This window comes from Enoplosus armatus, chromosome 11 (genome assembly GCF_043641665.1).
Source record: "Enoplosus armatus isolate fEnoArm2 chromosome 11, fEnoArm2.hap1, whole genome shotgun sequence".
Classification (NCBI taxonomy): Eukaryota; Metazoa; Chordata; class Actinopteri; order Centrarchiformes; family Enoplosidae; genus Enoplosus; species Enoplosus armatus.
In genome coordinates this window covers 6,356,483-6,381,093 of record NC_092190.1, presented here as the reverse complement: position 1 = coordinate 6,381,093, position 24,611 = coordinate 6,356,483, and the positions used below count along the sequence as shown (strand labels likewise).

Genomic DNA, 24,611 nt, shown 5'->3' with positions numbered 1-24,611 from the left:
GATGGGAATGTTGTTTCTTTCTTTCGGTCTTTGAACCATTTAATCCAAGCTTAAATCTATGTGTTAAACTCAAAGGATCGCCTGCTGTATAGGTGCTTTTCCGTGTTGACAGTAATAACCGCAGTAAAAAACGTATCCACCAGGGGCGCCAGACTTTTATTTGAAAAGTACTTCCGGTGATCATACACGTGACTCCCCGCCCATCTTACTACATAACCACCACCAGTCATACTTATGAAACGAAAACATCGAACTGTGTTCACTCTACCGCTTTCAACACAACACTTTTTTGTAGAAAACCTGAGAAGGCACAACTGTGGTAAAAAATGTCGATTTACAGGAATGCCGTTTGGCTTGTGAAAGGACTTCAGGAGTATACAAAGTAAGTGGAGAGCACCACTTCTAATGAGATCTTGCGATGGAAAGTAACGTTAATCTCGTGTTGTTTTTATGGTTTGCGTAATTTATGTAGTATTTACCTTGAGAACCACCTTCAGACAGCACTCTCAAGGTTAAACTACACACGTTGCTTTGTTAGTGATAATATTCAGCTATTGTATGGTATGTTGCAGTTACTGGTTTACTGGCAGTGGTTACACAATACTGAGTATATCCAGGGCTGCAACTAGTCTATAAAATGTAAAACATAATAGTAGAGATTACACTTTCCCAGAGCTCGAGTGATATCTTTATATTGCTAGTTTTATCTAACTAACACTCAAATCCAAAGATATTCAATTTACTGTTTATTATTTCATGACTTGGATATAAAATAAGAAAAAAAGCAGTAAAATATCAACTTTGAGAAGCTGGAGGCAGTCAGTCTTTGACATTTTTGGCTGATCAATGATTTAAATGATTACCCAATTAAAGAAAATATTATTATTATTATTATTATTATATAATGATATTGGTGCCAGTGTATGTGTAGTGCATTTACTGCACTGCTCTTTGATCTTAACAGGAGTGGCTATGAAGCTGCAGCGAAGCATTTTGCCCCAGCAGACCTGGATGTGAACCTGAATGGGAGGTCCTTCATGATAACAGGTGCCAACAGTGGGATAGGAAAAGCCACGGCGCAGGAAATAGCCAACAGAGGTGAGTGTTTGAATGTCGACAGTTAACAGAAGTCAGTTTTCCCCTCTGCTTGTGGTCAACAGCAGAGCGAAGACAGAAGAAGAACAGTTCCTCGACTAGTTTGTCAGAACTATGAGGGGTGGCTCCAAAAATACTTGTCCAACATGCTTTCAATGTGTGAACCACTCCCTTGGCTTTTGATTGGAATATTCTATGGCTATTATAATATTCTTTTAATCTTTTTATTAATTCATTTTTATTGTTTTTATATTTCATGTATTTAATTTTTGTATTTCAATAATGAATTCATACTTTTTGTGTGCTGTTGGCTCCAATTGTTTTACTCTTTATATTTCTACTGTCTTTGGTCATCCTCCTGAAAAACACTAGCTGCAGTTTACCAGCAAAGTTTTGGTAACTGATTGACACAATTGAGATGAATTAATTGAGAGGTCCATTCTTAAAGGTGATGGAAGTTAATGCTGGCATGCCCTTCACTGACATGGTTTATTTTTTCGAGTCTGCAGGAGGAACCGTTCACATGGTGTGTCGAAACAAGGGGCGAGCAGAAGCCGCCAAAGATGAAATTGTGGAGCGGAGTAAAAATCAGGTGAGAAATCTGTCGGACATTTTTCCATACCCGAATCAAGGGTCAAAGGATAGAGGGGTATCATAGGTTGTTCTGATTGTAAAGCCCTCTAAGGCTAATTTGTGATTTAGGCAATAGAAATAAACTTAACAGCCAGAGGAGTCCCTCTGCTCATGGACAGCTGTAACACATTACATTCATTTCTTTTTTGACACTTTTGTCCAAAGCGACTTACAATGGATTAATAAAGCCAAAAATGGGTGTGAAAATAGTAGAAAAGGTTTAATTTTTGCCGCTCACCATTGTCGACATCTCCTAGACATCTCCTAGTCTCACAAGTGTCCTCTTCTATATTCTTCTTTATGACAGTATTTGTGTTTCCCAGAATGTGCACATCCATGTCGTTGACATGTCCAGCGCGAGACAAGTGTGGGACTTCGCCCAGAACTTCTCACAAAGCAACACTGTACATGTATTGGTAGGTGGTGTGTAGATAGTGTGTGTTGGTTCACCTGTAATACACACACTGGTTTGTATACTAATTTCATCCCTTGTCGTGTTCACCAGATCAATAATGCCGGCTGTATGGTCAACCAGAGAGAGTTAACTGAGGAGGGTTTGGAGAAGAACTTTGCCACAAATACACTCGGTAAGGAAAAGAATACTAGTTAAGATGCAATACCTGAGTTACGTACCGATTCCAAAACGAAACCTTTGGATACTTACTTTGAGAAATGAAAACATGTTTTTCTACGTAACTCTCTTATTCTTTTGACAAAGGAAGCCAAAGCCCTTAAATGTCAGGATAAATGTGTTGTCAATACTCCGTGGTACAGACGCATTACGGTCGGCACCACAGACGTTGATGTTTGATACCCTGAGAATGAAAACAAAACTCTTTCTTGTCTGTTTAACATATTAAGCCACTTCTCGTCAACAAAAGAAGTGTACAAACACTAAATAAAGTACAGTTTAAATCTAAGAAAGAAATAGTTTAAATCAGGCAAATAAGACAAAACATAAAACATTGACTTGACAGCTGTTGATACTCAGTTGTGAAACATTATTGAGTTTGGATTCTCCACTCTTGGATTCGCAGATAGTGCAGATTACGTGTTGCTGAACTACCTTCTGTGCCTACCTTTATTTTCAGGCACTTACATCCTCACCACAGCATTGATACCTGCACTGAAGAAGGTCGAAGACTCACGAGTGGTGGGTTGAATTTCAACTGAAGAACAGCACTCATCACATCAAACATTATGACGCACAAATATGTTTTGGAAAGTTAAAGATGCTTTTACTGTCAGGCAGACTCACACTGCACATGTAAATCTTTATTAAATTAAGAAATATTTGCGTCTGCCTCCTCTCAGGTCACCGTGTCGTCAGGCGGCATGCTCACACAGAAGCTGAACGTGGATGACCTCCAGTTTGAGAAAGGGGCATTTGATGGCACCATGGCCTACGCTCAGAACAAAGTAAAGGAGACTGGTTTACTGCACACCAGAGGGCTGAGCAGAAATCATTGTTTTGGCGAGTTTGTTGAAGTGTTTTGTCATTTTGACAGAGACAGCAGGTGATTCTGACAGAGAGATGGGCTGCTCAGCACAAAGAGATCCACTTCTCCTCCATGCACCCCGGCTGGGCAGACACACCAGGTAAACAAAAGAAAGGATATTTCAAAACCTAAAACTACAGTCTAGAGTTCAGGATTACTTAAATCGGTTTAAAGCTGTGGTTACTGCCATTAGAGGTCACTGTGTTCAAGGTTTATATCTGTTTTATGGCATTTTAGCATGTCTGTTATCTGTTAATCTGAGTATTTTTTCCATTAATTGTTAAGTCTTTGAAATTGTCAGAAAATAATGAAAAAAGCTCATCATGAGTTCCATGTCGATACAATGCAGAGCAGAGGTGCTCACAGTATTAAAAGATTGTTTTAAAAATAAGATTCAACAGCAACATCTCTCTCCAGAAACTGAAACACAGTTAATGTAGATAATCCACAGAGTTCACTGTGGACACTTTTCATTCTGGTAGTAATGGTAGCTGAGCCAGTTCTAAACACAGATAAATATGCATTCATAATAATACATTGTAATTAATAAAAAATAAACATTATAAATACCAGAGCAACTGTCTCTGTTGGCACCGAAGTGAAACAAAATAAACGCTGTTGGACATTGGTAAAGACTGAGCTGTAAACCGCATTTCCTTGTCTTCACTTGAGACTCATATATGTGAATTGTACGCCCTGAATAACACCTACAGGTGACAGAACACGTTGCCTGTGTGATTTGCAGCTTTGTTTTTCTCCTTGAAGCTGTCCAGACATCCATGCCTTCATTCCACGCTAAGATGCAGTCCAAACTGAGGACGGAGGCCATGGGGGCCGACACCGTGGTGTGGCTCGCTGTGTCTGCAGCCGCCGCAAAGCAGCCGAGCGGCCTCTTCTTCCAGGGTCAGAAACAAACCACATTCAGTCTCTCTAGAACCTGTTCCACCTGTTCTCGTCAACAAAACGGGGACCCACTCAAAAAAAGCTCCATGATGCTGCTAGAGGGAACCTTTAAGGTGATAGATAATGTGCCAATGTTGGGTTCACAGTGGTGGATGAAGTATTCAGGTACTTTTCTTCAGTAAAAGTAGCAATAGCACTCTGTAAAAATACTCTATAACAAGTAAAAACCTTCCACCCTCTTGCTTAAAAGTGTTCAGAGGATTCAGATTTAATTTTAACATGACCTCAACCCCAGAGACTAGTCCCTAGGTCCTGATAGAGACTTTATCACTAACATTATACAAGGAGTGATATCAAAGCACTAAACCAAATGAAGGCTTCTTGTAAAGGGAGGAGAGTGACTGTGACATAATTATGATGAGTGATTCAGTAATCGGGGGACGATGCCTCGTCGTTCATGTTTCTGTGATTGAAATTTGAATTGATCCTGATTTCTGTAATCAACTCTCTGAATGTCAGCAACACAGTGTCTGGTCTTTGTGGTTCAGTGTCTCTCCTGCTGTCTCATACATTTCCCTAAAACATCTTCCAGATCGCAAAGTGGTGGCGACACACCTGCCGCTGGCCTCCTCCAGGTCCACATCACAGGAGGAGGAGAAGCTCCTGGCTACGCTGGACGAGTTCGCCCTCAAGTTCAAACCTTAATGTCTCTGTGAATGCACTAAAGCCAAACACTCCTCAATAATTATTAATGTTTACACAATCATGTTTTATTTTTCAAGGCAAGTTTTTGACTTAAAAGAACATCATTTAAAAAAACTCCCAAAGTGTAGTGAGGTTGTTTTTAGGAAAGAATAATCTTGTACAGCTGTTGGGGCTTTTATCTAGGTCAATCAAAACTACATGGAAGGAGCTAATATAAAATGCATACTGTATTTATAAAGCCTACGGGGAGAAATGTATAGATCACTGATGCTTTAATGTAAATGTAACACAAAATGCAAATTTGTATATTCATTTTCCGTTAAATATATTGTTTAATTTCAAGCCATTTTGATGGATGGTCAGGTTGAGGTTTGGTTATTTTCAAATTAAACGTATTTATACATTTTCTTTCTCGTCTGCATCCATGTGTGTCATGTGTTGTAGATATAAAATGCCCATGGGAGGACAGAAAGACAGACTGTAGCCAACATGCTGCGTTAGCCTGGTGAGCTAACAGGCAGTAACAGATGAAATAAGGCCTCAGGTCAGGTTTTGGTCCTAAATTTGGCAGTACACATTGGGTTCAGCCATGTCCCCTCCTAAAATATACAGGAACAGGAAGTAAAGTAAGTAATTTACACATTCACTAAAATAATTATTAGATGCTGACTGTTCTTTATGAATAAAATGATGACAGTGTATTTTGTTTGGACAGTTTTGGAACTATATGCTATTTGGATGACAACTCTGAACAATCCTAAATAAATTCACAGTTACCTACTTTCTGTTGGAGGCTTTAAATAATCACAACACAAAAAAGAAATCACTTTGATAAATGTTTTTCTGCTTTCCTAGACACCAGCTTTGAGACAAATTATGTTTTTAAACTTGTTTTTAAATTAAATTTTTAAACTGGATTGACAGTGTGGAGAGGCACAAGAATAAGAGAGTGAGTTCAGAGTGTGACTTTTTCTCCACAATCTTAACTGTAGAAGCTGTCATAGTTTAAGAAAGGTTAACGCTTGAAGTGGGAGTTGCCTAACATATGTTAAAAAAAGGAGCTTTGAGGAAGAACGTGAGGAACTTGTGGCACAAAAACTCAAAAAAGGACAAAAAAAAAAGTGAAGCAGGAAACTGACAGCTGCAGAGGACGATGTACAAAAAAGATCTTTGGTGATCCGATAAACAAGACAGCAAAACACTCGAAATTGGTCAGTAGGTGAACCTGCTCTTTTAATGTCATTTATACATACATGGTTACATTAATGGACACACTGAAACACATGTCTCATCTTTCCTGCAACAGAAAAATAGACCACTGGCCTCATTCATTTTGACTGACAAAGGTTTAGATATTAACATTTAAAGGACTACACCAGTGATTTTACACATTTTTGCTCACACACTTTACATGTTCACAGGTATTTTTTTGCAAAACAAGCTATTGTATTTTAGTTTATGGGTTTTTTTGCTACGATTCCAGGCAGCCACGCTTTTACATTAATTACAGAGTGAAATTCAATCTAAATCTGCACACCATGCATTAGAAACTGGTCTGCAAACAAATGAAATATACATGATTAGTAGTTGAGGAGCAGGAACTTCAGAAACACACTGCTATGGTTCTTTAAGGTCCTTTAAGTACCCACAGACTCACTTCATGAGCTGATGTAAATGTACCTTAATGGTAGCTGTGAAAGAGCGGACGAACTGTAGTCGAGCCTGCAGTCTACTGTTGGATGGATTCTTTAACATAACCTAATTATCAATCGAAATATCAAACATCTTTGGAAAATATTCAGTGGGGTTTGAACATTAGAAGAATAAAAGTTACCATCTGATCATTAAAGCACAAACATGACGATCACAAAAAAAAATCAGCAGCGATTTGTGACGATTTTTGCTTCTTGGTTCCAGTGCATTGACATAAAAGCCAGCATACAGTATTGTGACTTAAAAAAAACTGTAATGATGAGAACAAAATCAAAGCAACCATGTTCATTAGTTTCCTTTCAGTCCTGACACATGTATGTATGTGTGTGTGCTGCCACTGATTAGCTTGATGATATGTGCATGCCAGAAACATTAAGACCACACTTAGAATAATAAATAATCTCATAAAACAGCCGACAGTAGAGAACATACAAGGATCAGCAAGCAGTCGGATTAATTTACAGATTACAAAACCTGACAGGTGTACTCTGCACTTCAGTGGATTTAGGCAAACACTGTGTGTATTTAACAGTATCATGACAAGGGTCTACAATAAAATCAATGTCCTTTGTAATCAAATGTTACCGATATCAGTTTGATATTTTGAGAAAGGAGATGATTTCTTTCCCTCTTGAACATGATAACAAGAACACGGTGCGAGTGATGTGAAGCACCTGAAACCAGGAGCAGCTGATATTATACAGTTTCAGTCCAACCTGTGCCAACCCGCAATAAAAGTAACAGCATGTAAGAGCAACAGATATACTGTACATACGTTCATGAGCACCATCCAAAGGCAACAGCTTCTACAGTGTTGACACTAGGGCCCCCTGCAGGAAATGAGTCACATTTGTATATGGCTGCTGTGCACCTACCTAAAAATAAAGCTGAGGTACAAGCAAGTAACTGGACTTTGAGATTGAAATGTTTTGTCAGTTAAACATTTGGTGATTTACATTCACAAGCTGAATTGTAATCAGCGTCACACTTTGATGATAAACAATTTTATCAAACAGGTGGTCAAGGTTCAAATGTAAAACATATTACAACACTAAGAAAATAGCACAGAACACAAAAAAATGCAGCGGAAACACTCGTTGCCTGCAGGTGGCACAAATGTCAGCTATTACTTTCTTTGCCTGTAGAGAGCAACATCAACATGTCTGAAAGTCTAAACTGCTGCTGTTACTTTCATTTCCTGTAGGTGGTGCAGGTTGGCAGGTGTAGAACCGGTCTGACAATGAACAGCGTCCTCTGCTAAACAGTTGCATGACGTGCTTCACATCTAAAAAACGTTAAGTTTGACGGTACCCGCTGACACTATGCAGAGATGTTTCACTTAATGTTTTGTGAGTTTCCAGTATGAAATCGGCAGGAATGCATGAAAATTAAGTAAATAAGGTGTGTAAATTCCTTACTAAGTCGAATGCCTCAACCCCTGCCCCACACATACAGCACAGACACACATATACACAGAGAGATCCCCCACCCAACAGCACACAAAAAAACACTCACAACTGTCTGTAACCTTGTGTCAACCAAGGCCTGTCCTGTTCCCAGGCTTCACTGGCCCGCAGTGTCCTCACTGTGAACGTGCAACAGCCACTGCTTGTTGTTGAATAACTGTTAAATATTATCCAGATGACATCGATATTGTTGGATGTGCTTCTCTCTTTCTCCTCAAAGTGCGACTGCCGCCATCACAGTTTGGTGAACAGAGCTTCCTGCTGACTGCTGGTGGCCCACAGACCTCAGGACACCACAGGACTCATGTCCCATAGCTGCAGATAAACATAAGACACTATCAGTTTGTTGTCTCTGCTGACTTTGACTTTGTAAAGTTCGGACAGAGAGGAAAAAATGTAATCTTCGTGACGTCTGCAAAAATGGAGGCCCTAGTAACCCCAGTTCACTGTGTGGGAAATAGTATGTGGTAATTTGATTACATAATATCAACTGAAATTATGAGGGCCTTTGGTTGGTTCTCTTGCCACTTGCCTGTGTCAAAATCTAGTTTCAATACATTTAATTTTCAGTTGATATTACACTGGTATGCTCTTACATTAATATGGGTTTAAGCAAAATACCACAAACTATTTAACACACCACAAACCCGGGGCAGGTAGTATTCCAGCTGATCTGACAGGTACTTAAACACAACAGGATACATACACAATGCACATAGAGGGGTCACATAGAGGCCCACTATCACTACCATCCTGCCTTAATCAGGCTAAAAAAATGGAACAACAAACCTAACCCTTTTGGCAGAGTAAAAACTCACCACACTGAGGAGTTACCCCACTGAATGTGTGTGCTTGCATGTCTTATCTGAGACCAATGAATACAACAGATACGGTTTGTTCCCATCCAGACCTTGATAACCTTGTCGGTGCCAGAGGTGAGCAGATTTCCAGTGGTGGGCTCATAGTGCATGTAAACAATGCCGTGCTTGCTGTCGTGGAAGGTGGCTGTGGGCGCTCGACTAGAGGACACAAAAGGAACGCCGGTTACTTTACTGTGTGAGCGCTCAGAAAGTTGAGAGCACAAAGATGTCTGTATATGACAACAACAGAGGCCGATTGTTACTCACTCCTCGTCAGTGATGGACTCGTGGCAGCTGTCACACACACGCACCTCGAACTCGAAGCCCATGAGGGGGATGGTGGAGCGTTTGGATGAACATTTACCACACACCGCCTGGCCACACTTCCTACAGTGATGCTGAGGAAGACGGGAAGACTTCAACATGTCAGCTTTGATGAGCAACAGCCTCATTTCTTACCAGGAGAGCAGAGTTAGTAGCAGCTTAACCCCCAGGGGTGGGCCAAAATAATAATAATTAAGTCTAAGTCCTGAACTTTGTGTTTTGAGTCCTAAACAAGTTATTATGCATCCTTCACCAAATTTAATCCCACTTTAAATTTTAAACAGAAATAGTTAGCAAAGTAAATCTACAGAAATAAAACATGCCTTTTTTCCTTTGAGACAATTAGTCATTTGTGACTTATGTGTAGTGATGTAAACACAGTGTAGTGTTTACACCTGACTGTGATCATCTGAAGTATCACCTGTCACAAACACACCTTTTCCTCCCGGTTGAACGTTATTGACTCTCAGATTGATTCAAAGTAAATTCCTTGTTAAGAAAGTGAAGAGTTGACTTGCTGCACATCTTTGGATTTTGAAGGATATCAAGTCATTCCAAGTCAAAACGAGAAAATCCAAGCCAAGTCACAAGTCGTTGCTGTTGCAAGTCATTTTGCTAAATGGCACTGCACCACTGGACTAGTTTTAATACTTGTGGATGATCTTGTGATGTTGTTTATTTGTGTTATTATGATCATGTTCGTTTCAATTGACTTAGGAATAAAAATATGATCTCAACATCCTTCATTTTCATAGTATTATTATCTACTGTACGTGGAAGTTCTACATTATCAGTTGCGTACTGCTTTAAGTGCTGCCATCCTCATTATTTTACTTTTTTGTGTGCCTTCAAGATTTTATTTTTTCAAGAGCAAACGAAACAGAAACAAGGACTTCATCTCGTGTTTGTCTCTTGCCACAGAATGTCCCTGAAGATTGCTGAGCAGTCAAAAAATGGCTATTACTGTATCTCTCTCTCACACCCACACAGGCAAACACACAGTTGAAATGAAAACCATAACATAAAGCTGTCCCTGAGAAAGAAACAATAAAACAGCCGCAGGACGTTTGCTGGCCATTAGTGCAGCAGGAGTGAAGAGTTGTATATGTTTTCCTGGAAAGCTGTGATGAATTCAGGGTGTGGTGGAGCTATTGACCACTGAATCTACTGATCTACTACCTGATGTCTGAAGTACCATGTTAGTTTTTGTGTCTGATGATTTATAATTATGGAGCTTTTCATATAGAAGTGAAATGAATAAAATAACACTGGGAATGGGATTGTACAGTACCTGTCGTAGGCCGATCTTCTTACTGTCCCACATCTGTTTGAAGTTCCAGAAGAAAGGCTGCTCACACTTCTGACAGGAGTCACTGTCCAACCACTCTGGGGTCTGTGTAACCACACATTTATAAAATTATACAAGTTTCCTGTTTTTTAGATTACCCCATTTCAAATTACGACTCTCAGTATAAAGAAAAGAGTTATTAAATTAATACTTTTCTTTCTTTCTGAGAAGGAAATGAAAATATCAATATTAATCTCATGACTATGTATTAAGTTTGCAGTCAGGAAGTGGCTAGCCTAGCTTAGCCGTTTTATTTACACAATGTAAGATTCTATTTTTATTACTATTCTAATTGTTATTTTATACACTTCTAATACTTTTATTTTTGACTTTTCTCTGTTGTCTGTACTTATTTGAACTTATTTGAAGTAAACAAACAAGGACCAACATGTTAGTGAGCGTTAGAGGTGTGGGTAGCTGTTTCCCCGTTTCCAGTCTTTATGGTAAGCTAGGCTAACCGCTTCTTGGGTCCATCTCTGTATTTACCACACAGACATGGGGGTGGTATCAATATATATACTTAGTTTTGAATCTTTAGTGCAGTCTTTAGTTTGTCCCAATCTTTAGTTTGTTGCTATAGTGCCACCATCAGGAGAATTGTCCTCATACTTGAGCGTAACGTTTTTTGTGACTTCGTGGATTTTTGTTCATGATACTGCAGTTGTAGAGGCAGAATAAAAGTGACTCTGGGTAAATAAGGAAGCAATCAAGTCCTAACTATGTGGAGACTGACAGAGCACAGAGGGAGGGGAGAGGACACATGGCTGAAGTTAGACTGAGTGTGTGTTTGTAAGAGAGGAAATCTAAGAATATTCTGGTGATTAATTAATCTGGTCACCTTTCATGGAATTTAAGAGAGCAGGAGGGAGAGCAAACACCAGCAGTTTATCTAACACACTGATCTGTATCACAGTATGAGCTCATGTGCAAACAGGCATGAAAACACACAGCACTCATGACACATTTCCTCGTCTTTCCATATCTCCTTCACAATGTGTTCACAGTTCACAGACTGAGTAACAAAGTGTGTTGGGTTGATGTCACACTCCATCAGTCTGCTGCCTCCTCTTCTCTCTCTCTCACTCTCTCACTCTCTCACTCTCTCTCACTCTCTCTCACTCTCTCTCACTCTCTCTCACCTCTTGTCGTGTTACGTCCATGTTCCAGATGACAATGCCTCCATCTGAGCTGCAGGAGATGAGCTGACGAGTGTGTGAGGCGTAGCACAAGCCCTGAATCTTTTCACTGTAGGGAGCACGCACACGCACACGCACACACACACACACACACACACACACACACACACACACACACACACACACACAGGTATTGGACAACAATTAAGCAATCGCCTAATTTAAAAGTACAGAGCAGAGGGGTTTGTTTTTTTTTAATTTAGACAGTCAGACAGATGAGCCATTTTCAGACATTTCTGGCTTTAGACGTGCATCTCGTTTACATGTTGGTCTCATGTCTGAATAAGCACCTGATTCACTCTTACGTAAAAGTCACTCTCCACACAGTACAAGTCTGAATTGAATTACAGTAGAATTAAATGAACAAACAATTATTTTTGTTATTAATTAATCTACCGTTTTCTCGATGAATCGCTTGATCTATAAAATGTCCTAAAGCCCAAGATGAAATCTTCTAATCACTGTTTTGTCCGACCAACAGTCAGAAACCCAAAGATATTCAGTTTACAATGTTATAAAACAGAGAAGAGCAGAATTTTTTTACATTTGAAAGCTGGAGTCAGAAAGTGTTTGACATTTTTGCTTGAAAAAATGACTTAAACAATAAATCAGTTCTCCATATATAGTTGCTGACTGTCAAATCGATTAATGGACTCATTGTTTTGGCTCTAAATTGAATGCCATCAGATAGGGACATGGAGAGATTAAATGCATGTCTGGTTTCTCCTTCTTCTTAAGATCAATAAGTCTTTGTGTCACCTGCATAAATGAAAATAGGAATTTAAGTCCTAACTTAACACTCTTCTTCTTCTGTCATTATTTTCCAACAGATTGCTGTTCTCCAGCAGTGCCACTGCTCCTCTCGCTCACTATATCTTTCTATAAACGACCAGTCATGTCTTAATATAGCCGTAACATTTACATAACGGAGACCCACTGTTACATATCTATATCTGAAAGGGCTTATTTGTTAAAGTGCTTTGTGCTCTGTAATGGCTCTTTTCAGACATGACGGACCATTACGGATGAAACATTCGGCTCATATGTGAGAGGGACTGATGGCCCTGCTGGGTCTGTCTGTGAGTCTTACTTGTGTCCTTGCAGTTCGATGGCGGTGCCTTTGCGTCCTCCAATGTCCCACATGATGATGGAGTGGTCTGAGCTGCCGGAGAACAGCACCCTCTGGACCGGGTCCCAACACAGCGCCGTCACATTGCCTGGAGCAAAGCACACAACACACACACACAACACACACAACACACACAACACACACAACACACACAACACACACAAACATGTGAGGGGAAACACATCAGCACAATGTCACACTCCCACACAAAGGTAAAGGTCAAGGATATACGGTACATCAGGCCAAGGCCAGTGCACAAAATATCCTCACAGCTCTGAGGATGAGTCCTCTAAGAATTCTTTATGATTCACTGATCATGCTATCCGACTTTATAAATTTAGGAACTGGGTTGGTGTCCCCGGGGCTGTCATGCACTGGTTTCCATAAGACTTGTTTCATTTAGTTTAAAAACTACATTTCCTCTGTAACTGATTTTATGTGATGAGACTAAAGGCAAATTTGTTGGACTGATACTGTTAACATACATACAATGCTTGCATGTCGTCTCCTTTTACTTCTTTCCTGATATGTTAAATGACACTAAATGATTAATGACAGTCAATGAAACACCCGAATGTAACAAAAATCCTTTCACTAAATCCAAGATCTTTGTTCCTGGCCCTGAACTCATCTTAAAACTAATTCAGTTGGCTCTTTAAACTTTAACTCCAACCATTATGCTTGTATCTAAAGACTTTAAATCCTATTTAAGACACTGTAAAAGACATTTTTCACTGCCTCCTTTGTTGAAGCAGATCCCAGTGACAGCTGTAAAAGATTTCCTTGAACATTCAAGACCATCAGGGACTTAAAGCTTTTAAAATCACTTCTTAACTGGCTCAATAAATCTGCAACCTGCCTGCGGACAACAGAGGTTGACAGAGGCAAACTAGCATCAACTATTATGTGAATTTAATGCAGCTACTGTATTAAGAGGTTCCTCTAAATATAAAAGAAATAATTGAAGCATAAAGATTGAATTGTCCTCTTCCTTTATCCATTTTCCCTCCTGACAAAAAATGTTCCTGCCTGCTATATTTCTGCAAAAAGATATAATTGTTTCATTATTGGGTGTTATTATTACATTTAAATTGCATTGTTTTTTTATTTGTAAAGCCATCTGTAACATGGTTTTGAAAATAAAATATTATTAAGTATTATAAAATTCAAGTGTCTGCTATTTACATTCAGTAACAGCTTCTCTCTCATATTGGCGGAAGAAACAAGCAAGATTTGAGGCACACGATGAATGATACTTGTTCATTCTCACAAACTAATATTTGTAGGAGTTGTGAGTGTATGAAAGCAGAGCAGCAAATATTATCTGGGCTTAGAGACGTAACTGCAAGGTAATTTATATTTGTTCAGACAACATCTGAACAAATATTGTGCAAAAAGAAAAAAAAAATCGATGCCAGTGTTTTCAACCATGTTGTAGCTCATGTACTGTAGTATAGGCTGAGGCTGCAAGAATTCAGAGCTTTATCAATGTGTGTGATAGGGCTGCAACGTCATCACTTTCATTATGGATCAATCTGTTGGTTATTTTATTGATTCATAGAATAATTATTTTATTAAAATTTATTTAGGCTATAAAATGCCAGAAAATAATGAAAAATGCTTTAAAAGTGTTTTGTTTTGTCCAAACAAAAGTCCAAAACCCAAGATATTCATAGTTTCAGCATTAGTGTGCACAGTGTATATGTACGTGTGTGTGTGTGTGTGTGTGTGTGTGTACCAGTGTGTCCCTTAAAGGTGGTGACCAGGCTGCAGCTGTCCTGCTCCAGCTTCAGGATGGTCACCTGACCAGACTGGTCCCCTACGAAGGCGTGCCTGGTCTCCACATCAAACCTGGGTTAAGATTAAGGTTGAAGAAGAAGAAGAAACTGTGTCCCACTGAAAAACTACTGATGCATTCATTTGGATTTTTACTGGACCAATAACACAGACAAAACGAGCAAAATCCCTCTGTAATTTCAACACAACGACTGAGCTGCACAGAGAACCAAACGTTTTTATCGGTGTGAAAACTATAAAATGTAAGATCTGAGTCAAAGCCCTTCGTAGTGGGAGTGTGTCCGTGAATGACTCTTAGCTCTTTCAGTGGCCATTTAGTCAGAGTCCTCCTCTGACCTGGTTAAGTCACTACAGAACAAAATCATTACAACACTGACCGCATTATAGAAGTGAAAAACAACGACTCTGCAAGGAATAACCTAATTATGCCATCCAACCAAAATCCTCCTGTCTTAAAAAAAAACCCCAATACAAATCTAATCAAGAACATTTAGACATCTAGACCAGTCGTCCCCCTTTCCTCCTCAATTCCACTGTAAATCACGTTTTCATGAACCATTAACAATATTTGGGAATTGCGTAAAAAAGCGAATGAAGTCAAACTTTTGGAGCTGAAGTAACATTATCAAGAACATGCAACAAGAGCTGCAGGTTTCCTTCCACATTTCAATGTATTTCAATGTATATACTGTTGTGCAAATAAGAAATGTTAAAACTTTTAACTTCTATCTTGCTGTCTGAATACATTTTTATCATCTGTTGTTTCCACATGAATGAGATTCATTTTAAACGTGCTGTAGTTATGCCATGCATCCCCAGGTCAATGGTTCTCCTGCTCCACAGTACCACGGGTCTTGGTCTTTGAGTTTTAGACATATAGGTTAGACATAGCAGCAGTCACAAAAGTTCTGCTGAAACTGTAAACTAGATGTTCTGTTCAATGTGGCTAATCGCAGAACAGAGTCAGTACAGAAACAGCCCTTATTATCACATCTAAAGTCTCTCCAAACTGAAAACTGTCTCTACTCCCACTGACTTTCTTGCCATGCTAACCAGACAGGTTAGCATGTAGAGGCTAGCAGGATACCAGCAGTCTAATGGCCTCATGGCAGGCTCATTGGTATGGATCAGTGTCGCTGCTGAGCACTCACAGCCTTTCATCTGGCCATTACTGAAACCTACTCAGACCGTTTCCTTGACAACAGCATGACTGATGCCTATTGTTAGCCCTTCCCATCAGTACAAACTAAATGGAAGCTAATCTAAATTGCCCTGTCTTATGTTGCTGTGGTCTTAAAATAGACTGTGTTGTCAAAATAAAAGACAGAGGTTTTTCACAGTCCAAAGTACCAAAGATGGGTCGTCACTTCCCACTTGGTTACGTCCACTCCACTCCATTTAGCAGGAAGCTCAGCTGTCAAGTTCATTGAGCGCACTCTGAGGGCCAAGTAGCCGACAAATCAAGACAACAAACAGACCAGGAGAGAGTAAAAGGGGGCATTAAAGGATACTGTAGTCCTGAAACCCAGGCGGCGGTGCGATATGTCCCAAGCTGCTGGCCGCTCTCTGAGCAGTGCCAGGTGAAGTTTTTGTCCTGGCCGGTGCTCAGAAGCCACTCCATCTCCAACACAAACAGCACCACTGCCACTCTGCCATGATGGGCTGCAGGCACACAAAAACACACATACAACACATGAGATCCATTTTCACAATCACTTCAATCACAGTGCAGGGGTCACAGAAATCTTGGGTAGGTTGGGGTATAATCAACATTTAGTGTGCTGACACTACACAGAAATATACATCCTATTTCGGAAGGAAAACGATGCTACAGCAGAAAATAATCCAGCACCACCTCCTTCTTTAAGTAAAGATCTGACAAACAAATGATGAGAAAGTTGCTTGAGACTGGTGCAGAGATATTTTGAGATCTACAGTTCACAGTACACACATGACACACTGACATGCGGTACTCATCTTCACATAATATCAGAGAAACACACATCTTGAAAGGTGACCTATAAACATTACTCTGAACTCATCTAAGAATCCCCAATTTTCCCCCAGGCTTGTATGTGCATTCATACAATAAAAAACATCTAATGTAGTTGAAGAGGCAGAGGAGACGTGTGGAGATCGATCCGTGGTGCTCTGGTCCAGTTATTTCTGAGTGAGTTACACTCAAAAGAAAGAAATGAATTATGAACACCGCCAGAGAACAAACACTCCTCAGGCTGCAGAGTTTTCAAAGCTTTAAGTACACAGAGCTGAGCAGACTTTTTTAGCAGTGAATTCTCCTAAAACTGAAATAATAGATACATGGTAAAAAAAAAATAATATGGTCCAGAGATTTTAGAGAATTGCACAATCTGAGCAGGATGGCAGCTCTTAGAAATAAGCTTTTAAAGCTTATGAGGGTCAAGGAACAGGTCAGTTACATATTTTAAAGATACACTTGATGTTACACATGAAGGTACGACTCAATAGATGTCATTACTACATTACGAGGTGCCTGCAGGTATCAGACAGTAACATTTTTGTCTTTTAAAGACCTTTCAAGTCCAAGTATAAAGAAAATTCCAAATTTTATTTTGTTCTTTAATGGTGGAAAAAGAGAGGTTATTATTTGTTGAAATGTTTTTATTTTTTGATTACAGCTATCTTTTGAGTTATTCTCTGAGAGAATATGAACTGGGATTCAGTTTTGTCTCTTTTTTGGTACCATCACCCGGAGTCGCAAAAGTCATTTTATGGTTCTTTCATGTCAAAAACTGCCACAATAGTAACTGTGGAACAAATGCAACAAAACTTAAAATATCTTTTTCCGTGTTCACACAGTATACAGCACTATTCAATGACAGAGAGTATATAATTTAAAGCAGTGTTTCCTTTAGAAGTAAATAAATATATAAAGCGCCCCCTGTGTAAAGTAATTTAATTTTATCAACCATTAAAATATTGGGGAAATTGAAATAACAATATCTAGAACATGAACAACATGTTTCATGCATCTTACTCATGAGTTACTGATGTGTAAATGAAAAATGCAGGTTACTACTGAACGACACAACTCCTGCTACACTGACAGTAAACCCAAGAGCAAGATAGGCTTTGTAAATGTATTAGAATGATGCGTTTTCTTGAGGGGCAGCATCTGTTTTTCTTTTCTGCCTTGTCAAAAGTCTGTCAATCAAGTATTTTACATGTCAGCCTTCTGAATAAATCTTTCTAAACTAAATCTCAACAGCTTTCTTACTACAAGAGCACTCTTGTTTCCTTTTTGTTCCTTTATATGGGAGATGCAGTATAGTTTATATATGGGGATAACGGCACACACTTTCAGACAGTCCCTCCTGGAAAGCATTCAGTGTTTACGAAGCGGGTTTTCAAAGCTACTTGAGCACCCAAGTACTTCTGACGGAGCATACTGGTCCCTTAAGACTGGCTTTGGGTTTAACATCAAGATCTCTAACTCTGGGACTGAAATAATGTGACAAAATTAAAAAAACAAATAAAGTTAACTAAGCTTTTGAGAAAGCAGTATCTTTTGGTTCTCTTCCAGAAGTGTGATATTTACTGACTCACACATTTACACATTTACACATTTACACACACACACACACACACACACACACACACACACACACACACACACACACACACACACACACACACACACACACACACACACACACACACACACACACACACACACACTTCCTGTCTCACCCTGGTATGTGCGTGCTGGGGTCATCTTATTGTAGTCTTCTGACAGGATGAACTCCTAAAAGACAGGAAGTGGAGATAAATGTTCACACTGACTGAGGTTTCCAAATACATCTATAAATGGCAAAGTCTGTTACTGTGTTTAAATTCCAGTGTGAAAGTAATGCAGGCCTGTGCATAAGCCAGGCCTGTGCTTTCCTCTGAGGTCACCACCCATACTAAAACACATCGGGAAACTAGAAGTTTAAAATTTGTTCTGAGATGAAAATCCTAGAAATATTATATTATATTACTCTCTGATTTACTGTCTGATTGATTTTGTGTTGGGCCAACTTGTTACAAAACAACCGACTCCCTCAGTGAAATTCTCAAACAACAAAACAAAAACTGGACTGTACAAAAAGCTGTGTCTTAGAATAGACTGGCCTGTACTGTGTCATACAGTACTGTGTCATACAGTACAGGCTAGTCTAGTACAGTACAGTACAGTGCAACTCATGTCAGAGTTGTTTGTCAAAGAATCCCCCCACTAGCGACCGCAAGAGGCTGCAATGTTCATTACAACATACTGGTTATTTTGCTGTTCTTAGAGCTTTGCGAGTAATGAGGGTGGACCTAAAGGAAAGGCCACTGGGTCATTTAATTCACCCTCTGGGGAGCAAGACTGTTCTTAGTAAATTTGTGTGCAGGGAGGATGGAGGAGCTAGAGGAATGCCTTGGAAGCATGCTGAGTAGATTTCATGGCAATCTAACCATTCTTTTTTTTAGATAGTTGGTAATGGACCACAGTGTTGGTCAAGGGGAAAGTTTGACCCAACATTGCTGCGGGGGAGTAAATTTCATGGCATCCTGGCCAAAGTGCTGGGTGAACAAACGGACCGACCAACAAACTTTGAAACATTATCAGAGAGAAAGTTAGTAATTTAGATCTTTTAATTTCTAAAAAAATGTCTACATTTTAGGCATTGATTGGGTTACTGAATGGATTGCCATGAAATTATTTAATTATAATTATAAGACATTCATGGTGCCCGGAGAATGTATCCTACAGGCTTTTGGTGATCCCCTGACTTTTCATTTAGCGCCACCATGAGGTTGACGTTTGCGGTTTTGAGTGAGATGTCTCGACAGCTGTTGGATGAATTGTCATGAAATTTGGTTCAGACATTCATGCCCCCCTCAGGATGAATTGTAATGCTTTCGGCGATCCCTGAACTTCTCACAGAGGTGCACATTTTCCTAAATGAAAATTAGGATTCAATTCAGGAAGTATCTGACTAAAGACACAATTCTGTCCAATCTGCAAATGATCAAGGTTCCACACCACCTCAGCACAGCTAAAAGAGAAAAACTAAATTAGTGAGCAAGGTTTTCCTTGTGTGACAGCTCACAGTGACCTGACAAAGCTCTCATTCCAACTGAATAAACACACTCACCAGAAACATTCCTGTTGTACTGGAAAACAGTCAACACTTTCACCAAAATACATACAATTACAGCTGCATTCCATTTTATGTGCTAAAAGGCAGATGACAAATATCACGACGTTCCTGTCAACATACCAACAGAAATACAACCTACTGGGATGACATGTATCCTTCAGGTGATTAAGGACAAGAAACAGTCAACTAACAGTCTTCAGTTGAGGGAGGACAAGAAAAAAAATGGCAGAGGGTTGTGTTTGGAGGAGAAGCAGGTTGGTATTTGGACTTACACAGATACTTCCAGTATCCATTCCCACGGACAGCCTCCTGGTCTCTGGGTTAAAGGACATACAGGAGCTCGAAGCTGGAGACACAAAAACATGTAAGAATAATAGTGAACACTCAGCCTGCATGCGTGTGTGTGCGCATGTTATTGTTATTTTGGGAGACCTTTCCAATCTAAATTGCTTTTACATGTAAATTTGTATTGTTATGGTAATTTTATTGTCACTGATTATCCTCACGTTTTTGAAATCCATTTATGATATAAGAATTTAGCAGTGATACTACCGACAACAAATAATATGTAATGACACTTACAAATGTTACAAGTTCATTTTTGACAAAAAAAAAATCTAAGATCAACATACTTATTTTTTATGAGCTTTCAACTGCATTTCACGGTCTTCCTCAGTGGATGCAGTTTGCTCAGTTGACTGAAGTTCTATACCGAGGTCACGTGACGACAACTGAGTAAACTTCATCCACTGAGAAAGACCATGAGATGCAACTGAAAGCTATAGAAAAGCTAGGGAGTGGAACTTGAGTTGAGATTTGCGCCCCCAAAAATGCTCAAACGTAAATGTAAACTTGTCCATTCTCTCTGATGGTCAAACTATGTAATGAAGACACTGTTTCTAAATTACCTTTGGTATTTCTGCACTTCCATTTTCTTGCCGCTAATCGGCTGGCATATATGCTAAAATCAGCTGATAATATCAGCCAGATTTTATCAGTCTGGTTCTAATACTGAATGTGCTTCATTAGTTCTGATTCAACGTGCATCCCTTGAGCTTGATAGTGTCTACTGTCTGATGTGATCTAGACCAGGAACATAGTTAAATCATGTCCTCCAGCTATGTCAACTAGTTTGAAGTGTTGGTGGTGTACTGGAAGGCATTATTTTCAATGTGAGCAAAGCCATAACAAATAACAACAGAGTTTAATTAACATCTCTCTGAAGCAGTCTCGCACAATGTCAGCTGGGATTGGCTCAAGTCCCCCCAGTGACTCAAGGATAAGCGTGTATAGCTAATGGATGGATGGATGGATGGATGAAACAACACTTTAACCTTCACAACGGTCATACACAGGTGGTTTTGTTATTCTGTCGACCCCCTACAGGCTAATTGCTCAGTCCACAAATCATCTTAAACAGCTTCACTCCTCAGTCAGTGTCAATTTAGGTCTCTCAAGCGGAGCGTGTTTTGTTGTTTTGTTGACAGTCGGCCTTGGTGCAGTTTTTAGCATTTTCTTTGCTCATCTTGTTTATTTGAGCAATATTTGATTAAAAAGGAAATTAACTCTGCTAATGTATTCTTGTTTATACTGGGGGTTTTTGTGCATTGCAATTCCCACATTTAAATATACTTGAATAGCAGCAGCTTAATAATATCATAATCTATTTGTGTATAATGAGGTGTCTCTCAAAAACAACAAAACTGCTGTGAGGTCATCATGCAGAAACAAATACAGAAGCAGTGTTTAAACAGTTACCACATACAGTAGATACCAATTACATATAAATAGCAAAACATTTAGATTTGTCCTCTTTTACAAAAGCTTGTATCTTTTCTTGGCATATTGACTAATATTGTTGTATTGTATATTTTTGGACGGTTCAGTGTGAGACAGTACAAATATCTGAAGAACTTCTGTTGAAATCCCGTTTGGCGTATTTAAGGTGGTGAAAATAACCCCAAAACAAATATACTATAAATAATTTAGGCGTTTCTGTCAACCATTTAACCACTTTGGATAACAGTGTTCTGTTGCAATTTCCTGGACGTGTTGGCTGAGGTTTAGCAGACAAAGAAATATTAAACGTGGGGCCCTGAAATTTGACTTCATCTGAAAGTTTCCAGAGAGCACAACACACATGAAAAACACGAGCAACACAAATACCACTAGACCAAAACTCCATTCAGGAATCTATTAATGGTATATGTTAGCACATTTTAAGTAATTTCAGTCAACATTTTGACTGAATTCTGTCTGTAATTCTTGAAAGTAGTGATTACGGTGTTATCTTTTGCACACTCATTTCAGTTATTATATCAGTAAACTAAAATGTTTAACGCATGCAGCCTCTGGTAGTGCTATTGTAAGCTACAGATCTTGCTGATGGTAGCACGGGATTTCCTTCAGTTGCACAACTGGAGGGAAACAAGGGCAAACAGTGTCACAGACATACAGCACTGCAGTACTGAAGAGAGGAGAGTAAATGATCCTACAGGAGCTCAGACGCTGAATCTAATTTCAGGAGCAATTAAACTCCACGCTTTCATGTCATTCTGGGAAGAGGAGTCTGTGTGATTCATTATGTTCATTGTGATGAGGAGAGACGCTCACACAGAATGAAAACAAACAGAGGAGTGAACAAAAACAGGAATGAACAACAGGCATGTTCCAAGAAGTACATGTTATCTGGACAACTTTGCTGACTGAAGTTACATACTCATACATATTCATGACTTATTTCATTATACTGAACAAGCCACAGTCGGAGCCTTTCTTTTAAGATGTTGCCTTAAACCAAAGGCCATGAATCAAACACTTATAAACAGTATACGCACAGAAACATTTACATATACACATACAGGCAAAAAAGTAAGCAAGATTACTTACATGACATTGTGTGGTAGACACTGGGCCAGTACTGACCGCTGTCTCTCTTCAGCCATACCCGAATCGTCCTGTGGGTGAAACCATAACATTTTAGCATCTGCATTACCAAGAGCCCTCATGCCATCTGAGGTGTAACGCTAAATTCTTGATGTGTTGCATGCTCAAGTCACTCTGGGCTGCATGGCTACAGTTTCTCTTTGAAAAGTTTTCCTTTATCAACAGAAAGGCAAGGCAGTAAACAAACCCAACTTAATTTTCTCTGGTTCAAATCAGACTCCCCCTCCTGTTACATTCACCACTGCACCCCCGTACAACAACGGCAGGTAGGAAATAAAATTACCTGAGGCAATAGGGCATTAATTACCACTTCCACAATAACATTTATAGTGCCGTAAATGAGAATTAAATAACAACTACTGGAGAAACAATAATAAAACTTAACTCGCCAACATTTTATGGGGACGTAATCTACCACTCAGTGGCTTCGTCGTGGGACAGTTTGGACACCCCTGCATTACTGTCTCCTTTTCCCAGCTGGTAGGTTGCCAAGATGATGTACTACCATCTGGTTAGTTCATATTTTCAAGCTTTTCCCTGTAACACATTTTATTAACAGATCCCTCACTGAAATGTTCTAGGAGATAGACATGTGATAATTAGTATAACGATCTGGTCAGATTAGTTACACCACATAAATTAGTAAATATAAGTAATTAGGAAGACCTACATGTAATGGGTACAGTAACTGGGATTACACAGGCATTACAGGACATGCAACCTTTGAACATGCAGAGGCTCACACCCACCCTCAGGCACTTAGATGTCCATAGACTGGATACACACGCTTAGCGACCAAACAAGACACACACACACACACACAGCCCCAGGCAAGTGTAAAACTGGGAGAGTGAGGGAAGAAATTAAAGTATTCTAACTGGTGACCCAGTGTGGGGTCCCGAACCCAAGGTTGATAAACACAACATAATGTGAAATACACCAACAGCCCAGACTGCACAGAGGAGACCCTATATTTTTATTCTAAATGGGTGCATTTTTGGTAGCTAGCTAGCTAGCTAGCTAATGTTAGCCACTATTAAAAATGATCACAAGCAGCAGTTAAACCTGATAATCTACATTTTTATTGACGTCAACACTTGGTCATAATATGAAAAAAATCAAAGAGCATACTGTCGTTAGCTAGCATGTAATGTGCTGAAATCACTGTCTCAGCTGACACTTTTATAGAAATGTTAGGGAATGTTTTCTTCTATAACCATAAACCGTTGGGCTGTTTCTCCACACAAACGGCTTTGAAATTATTAAACCAGACGGGGGCAAGAACTCAGTCAATGACCGGCAGGAGAGGGGACATTTGGGGGGGGGAAACAAGGCAGGTGACGGTTGTAAAAATGGGATTTTAGCCGCCGTACAGCTCGCAGCTTAACGTACCTGTCCTCAGACACGCTGATAACGCCGTCTTCCTTGGGAATGATGACCGCTGTGCTCACAACATCTTGGAAAGCCTCGATTTTGCTCAGCAGACATGGCTTCCGAGCCTGCGGTTGGGGCTGAATTTCGGCCGCCATGGGTTGGTGGTGCACAAACCTCCGTCTACGGTTCTGGCTCCGGGAAACATAACCCACCCCGGTGCGAGAGCAGATCCTCGGCTAGGAGCAGCTAGCTAGCTGTCAGCAGGCAGCACACGGTGTTGTGACGGCTGCCAGAGATGCTGCCAGTCAGCTGACAACACACACACACACACACACACACACACACACCCGATAACAGCCAGAACCACGCATTTTCTCTGGACAAAATAAGACTTCCGGTCGAATTTAATTTAATTTTTTCGATTTATATTTTCAAAATAAAGGCGTCATCTCTAA

At 39.7% G+C, this 24,611-nt stretch overlaps 2 protein-coding genes across 3 annotated transcripts; one reads left to right on the top strand and one right to left on the bottom strand.

The window, feature by feature from the left end:
• The first annotated feature begins 267 nt into the window (after positions 1-267).
• Positions 268-5,622, top strand: dhrs12 (dehydrogenase/reductase (SDR family) member 12). 2 transcript variants are annotated; one of them, XM_070914440.1, is made up of 10 exons: positions 268-382; positions 965-1,098; positions 1,605-1,687; positions 2,052-2,144; positions 2,234-2,315; positions 2,820-2,881; positions 3,043-3,147; positions 3,237-3,327; positions 3,993-4,130; positions 4,723-5,622. In XM_070914440.1, the coding sequence occupies exons 1-10, from the start codon at positions 327-329 to the stop codon at positions 4,833-4,835; spliced, it is 957 nt and encodes a 318-aa protein (XP_070770541.1). In that variant the 5' UTR covers positions 268-326; the 3' UTR covers positions 4,836-5,622. The 2 variants fall into 2 exon arrangements, with proteins under 2 accessions (XP_070770541.1, XP_070770542.1); XM_070914441.1 differs by having other exon boundaries at positions 3,043-3,154; positions 3,235-3,327.
• Positions 5,623-7,983: 2,361 nt separating this feature from the next.
• On the bottom strand, positions 7,984-24,425 carry wdfy2 (WD repeat and FYVE domain containing 2). The gene is made up of 12 exons (XM_070914769.1): positions 24,175-24,425; positions 22,726-22,793; positions 20,109-20,182; positions 18,398-18,452; positions 16,180-16,330; positions 14,610-14,722; positions 12,833-12,959; positions 11,686-11,791; positions 10,490-10,591; positions 9,142-9,272; positions 8,925-9,033; positions 7,984-8,329 (listed from the first exon to the last, which is right to left on the bottom strand). Exons 1-12 carry the CDS (start codon positions 24,309-24,311, stop codon positions 8,300-8,302), a joined length of 1,203 nt encoding a protein of 400 aa, XP_070770870.1. The 5' UTR covers positions 24,312-24,425; the 3' UTR covers positions 7,984-8,299.
• Positions 24,426-24,611: the final 186 nt, after the last annotated feature.